This window comes from Bombus vosnesenskii, unplaced genomic scaffold (genome assembly GCF_011952255.1).
Source record: "Bombus vosnesenskii isolate JDL3184/JDL3185 unplaced genomic scaffold, Bvos_JDL3184-5_v1.1 scf7180000014143, whole genome shotgun sequence".
Classification (NCBI taxonomy): Eukaryota; Metazoa; Arthropoda; class Insecta; order Hymenoptera; family Apidae; genus Bombus; species Bombus vosnesenskii.
The window spans coordinates 5640-10678 of NW_022883382.1; the positions used below are offsets into that span (position 1 = coordinate 5640).

General features: G+C 57.0%; 1 protein-coding gene across 1 annotated transcript; it reads left to right on the plus strand.

Annotated features, from left to right (window-relative positions):
- The first annotated feature begins 224 nt into the window (after positions 1-224).
- On the plus strand, positions 225-1696 carry LOC117239760. The gene is made up of 2 exons (XM_033505578.1): positions 225-484; positions 679-1696. Exons 1-2 carry the CDS (start codon positions 225-227, stop codon positions 1694-1696), a joined length of 1278 nt encoding a protein of 425 aa, XP_033361469.1.
- Positions 1697-5039: the final 3343 nt, after the last annotated feature.

The following is a 5039-nucleotide window of genomic DNA, read 5'->3' on the forward strand; positions in this document are numbered from 1 at the left end:
AACGAGGGAGCGAGGATGTCGTACGCCGACGTCCTGGAAGCAGCCAGAACGAGGATCCCGCTATCGGAGCTCGACATGGAGCGCTTAAAGATGAAGAAGGCGATGACGGGTGCCATCATAATCCAAGTCCCCGGAAACAAGGACAGGGGAAGGCGACGCTACTGGCGACGCGTCTGGCCGAGACGCTGGACCCGACGGCGGTGAGAATCGCCACACCGACCAGGATGGCGGAGCTACGCGTGACCGGAATAGACATCTCGGTCAAGAAGGAGGAGCTGCGAAGAGCACTGGCCTCAGCGGCAGGATGCGGCAGCGCGGAGGTGCAGGTGGGCGAGATCGGCGCCACCAGAGGCGGCCTCGGGTCGGCATGGATCAAGTGTCCGGCAGCAGGAGCCCGCAAGCTGGCCCAGGCGGAGAAGATAGCCCTGGGCTGGTCAACCGCGAGGATAAGGGCCATACCGAAGCGGCCGTTGCAGTGCTTCAGGTGCCTGGAACTGGGGCACGTACGCCCCCCCCCCCGAAAGTCAAGAGGAAGAGACCGATCCGCCAACCAGCAGCAGCAGCAGCCGCGGAAGGGACACCAGGAAGCGCCGCCGAACCAGCAGCGGCGGATGGCCGGGAGGAGGCCATGGAGGTGACCGCATAATTCAAGCGCATGCTGCAATGCAACCTCGGTAGGTCGAGAAGGGCGCAAGATCTGCTCCTCCAGACCATCCGGGAGAACGAGGTCACCCTGGCGGCGGTGGCCGAACCGCATCGCATTCCCGACTCGCCCAACTGGATCGGGGACCTGGACAGATCCGCGGGGATAACGTGGACGTCAGCCTCGGGCGTCCTGCTGGACCGTGGCAGCGGCTTCGTCGCGGTCGTGTGGCGGGGAGCAGCGGTGGTGGCGGTATACGTCTCCCCGAACATCGACCTGGCCGCGTACGGGGACTTCCTGGATCGAGTCGGCGAGTGCATCGGAAGATGCCTCCCCCGCCAGGTACCCGTCCTCGGGGACTTCAACGCCCACTCGACGCAATGGGGAAATCCCAGGACCAACTCCCGAGGAAGGATGTTCACCGATTGGGCAGCGGGTCTGGGGCTCCTGCTGGCGAACAGGGGCTCGGCGAGCACCTGCGTGGCGTGGAGAGGATCCTCGGTAGTGGATATCACGTGGGCTACCCCGGAGCTGCTCAGGCGAATTCACGACTGGAGAGTGGCCGAGGGGGTGGAAACGCTGTCCGATCACCTCTACATACTGATGGAGGTGGCCCTGGGGGCCGAAGACGACGCCGGGAGACGACGACGACCGGGAGAAAACCGTCGCCGCCCGCCACCGCGATGGCGTCTCAAGGAGAGGGACAAGGAGATGCTATGGGCGGCCACGATCGTGTCCGCCTGGAGCTGGGACGCCCGACGGACGACCGAGCAGCGAAGCATCGACGAGGAGGCGGAGGAGCTCCGAAGATACATGACCACGGCGTGCGACGCCTCGATGCCACGCTCCGTCCCGGGGGGTGGACGCGACCAGGGAACGTACTGGTGGACTCCGGAGATCGCGGAGATGCGAGAGAACTGCGTTCGGGCCCGCAGAAGATTCCTAAGGGCCCGTCGTCGCAGACTGACGCGCGCCGAGGAAGAGATCTCCAGCTGCTGCGAGGAGTACAGAGAGGCGAGACGCACGCTTCAGCGGGACATCAAGACCGCGTAAGCTCGGTGCTGGACGGAACTGATCGAGGAGGTCGAATCCTACCCGTGGGGACGGCCCTACAAAATAGTCACGAAGAAGCTACGACCTTCGGCGCCCCCGCTGACCTCGGACATGGATCCGGCGTTGTTGGACAACGTCATCGGGACGTTGTTCCCGCCGGAAGACACGGACGCGAGCCAACCGGCGCCACCCTCCCCCTCCGTCGACGACGACGAGGAGGCGGCGACGACGACGACCGTGTCGTGTAAAATTAAGGTAAAAATAAGGAACTTGTTAATTTCCGAAAAAGAGATTAAGTTCTTTTTATTTTTTTACTCAATTTATACAATTTTTTCGGTTCGCGATGATACACTTTCGATACTTGGATTAGTTAAGAATTTTTTTATTAGACTGACTGGATGATTTTGAAGGGAGCATTTATATTCTTCCATTCGTTGGAGTGGGAGAAGGTTTTGTTTATACTTAGTGTAAAATTCGGAGAACGGCTGGAGTGATCGAATGCCACTCAGGCGGCTGAGAACGGGTGCTGACCGGACGGTCACACGCGATAAGGCGTTCGGAATTTCGGTTTGTTATATACAGTTGCTCGAATTTCGTCTGTGACAACCGCAACGGGATGGAGCGAAGAACTGCGAGTGACCGACGAAGAACTCTTCGAAGCAGCCAGGAGGACGGCATCCCGCGACGTGGCGCCGGGCCCCGACGGAATACCTGGCAGAGCGTGGGTGGAGTCGATCGTCACCGTGGCTCCCCGCCTGCGACACCTGTTCACCAGATGCCTGGAGGAGGACGCCTACCCCCGGACATGGCGGACGGCCAGGCTGGTCCTGCTGCGGAAAGAGGGCCGCCCGCCGGACTCGCCGTCCGCGTACAGGCCGATATGCCTGCTGGACGAGGTGGGCAAGATGCTCGAAAGGATCATCGCCGCCCGGCTGGAGGCGCACATGACCGAGAGGACGCCCGGATGGCACGACAGCCAATACGGATTCCGCCGCGGCCGCTCGACCGTGGACGCGGTGAAGAGGCTGAAGACCACGGCCGAGGACAAAGTCTCCCGAGAAGGGGTGGCGGTGGCGGTATCGCTCGACGTCACCAACGCCTTCAACTCGATCCCCTGAGCCAGGATCGTGGAAGCCCTGCGACACTTCAAGGTCCCGGCGTACCTAGTAGGGATCATCCGAGCGTACCTGACCGACAGATACATCGTCTACGCCGGGAAGAACGGGGAGGAAAGAAGACGGATCGAGCGCGGCGTTCCGCAGGGGTCGGTGTTGGGACCGATAATCTGGATCACGGCCTACGACTCCGTCCTCCGATGTCCGATGCCCCCGGGAGCAGGCATGGTGTGCTACGCCGACGATACCCTGGTCCTGGCCGGGGGACGGTGGTGGCACGACACGGCGTATCGCACGGAGGACGCCGTGGCGTGCGCGGTACGCGCCATTCGGAGGCTCGGCCTGACGGTGTCGCCGGCCAAATGCGAGGCACTATGGTTCTTCGACCAGCGACGAAGAGGAACATCTCCTCCCGGACTGTCGGTGAACATCGGCGGAGAAGAGGTCCCGGTGAGACGCCAGATGAAGTACCTGGGTCTCACGATCGACAGCGGATGGACCTTCGGACCGCACTTCGAGCAACTGGTCCCGAAGGCGACGGCCGCAGCCAACGCCTTGTGCGGCCTCCTACCGAACATCGGCGGAGCAGGATCGAGAGTCCACCGACTTTACGAGGGAGTAGTTCGGTCCCGAGTCCTCTACGGGGCACCCGTCTGGGCCAGAAGCTTGACGGCCAGTCGCCGCAGCCTGACACTGCTGCGGAGGCTGCAGAGGACGACCGCCATCCGCATAGCGAGAGGCTACAGGACGACGTACGTGTCACAGACGAAATTCGAGCAACTGTATATAACAAACCGAAATTCCGAACGCCTTATCGCGTGTGACCGTCCGGTCAGCACCCGTTCTCAGCCGCCTGAGTGGCATTCGATCACTCCAGCCGTTCTCCGAATTTTACACTAAGTATAAACAAAACCTTCTCCCACTCCAACGAATGGAAGAATATAAATGCTCCCTTCAAAATCATCCAGTCAGTCTAATAAAGAAATTCTTAACTAATCCAAGCATCGAAAGTGTATCATCGCGAACCGAAAAAATTGTATAAATTGAGTAAAAAAATAAAAAGAACTTAATCTCCTTTTCGGAAATTAACAAGTTCCTTATTTTTACCTTAATTTTACACGACATTTTTGGCGATCCGTGCCAGGATCTATTCACTTCAGTGCAAACGAAATTACGATTTCGGCGTACGCGCATCATTGAAGATCGAAGGATCAACGGACCCAGTGCGAATCTTTGCTACTACGAAGCCCTGCAGCAACTTTCAACGTTCCACTACGGTGAAACTAAACGAGAGGACTACGGTCAGCGCAGAGCAAGCCTACGAATAAGATTCGGAATCTAGAACCAGCCAGAGAGGAAACATCCCTGAGACTCCTCAACGGTCATAGCTACTACGGTAAGCTGAAAAATCTGGATTCATTTTCACGATACCGTGTGAGAAAACCCAGTTTCTCAAGCGCTTCGAGTCCAAATAGCAACAGTAGTTCAGACTCAATAAGCTCAATTAGAATCATGCCCACATCACGAAAAGACAAAGTCGAAACTATTGAAACCGTTTCTACAAACGGAGGTACGGACAATTCGATTCGTGCCATACTCGACGTGATACAAAAACAAATTGAAATTCTTGCACAACGTGTAGAAGAGACACAACGGACGGCCGACAGTGAAAATAAGAAGCGTGCAGCGGAAATAGAACTATTAGGCAAAAATATCTCTAAAATAAAAATAGGACGCGACGCTACTACAGAACTAGGCTCCCTTATTACTATGGACGAATCTGTTGCCGCGAGAGATAGAACTTCCCCACCATGCGTTCCAATTCGAACAGAAGAAGGCAACCATCCCTCTTACGAAGACCGTCCACCGCAATTCGCCTCTCCGAGCTTACGGGCCAAAGACGCGATAGTATGTATTCCGCAATTAAACGGCGAAGACAATATCGGAGTAGAAGAATTCATACGCGAAGTACGCGAATTACGAGCCATGTGTAGCGAACCCACGCTACTATTAAAAATGATCAAAATCGGGAAAATCGCGGGTAAAGCCGCAATGGCCATCTACAATATACCGATATACGAATACGGACACCTGTACGATGCCCTAAGACGAAACGTAGCCACCCAAGACTCTGTTAGAGAACATCAAGACCAGCTACGCGAAACGAGACAGCGTCACGACGAAAGTGTGCAAAATTATATCATCAGGTTCCGCAGAGCGCTCAATAA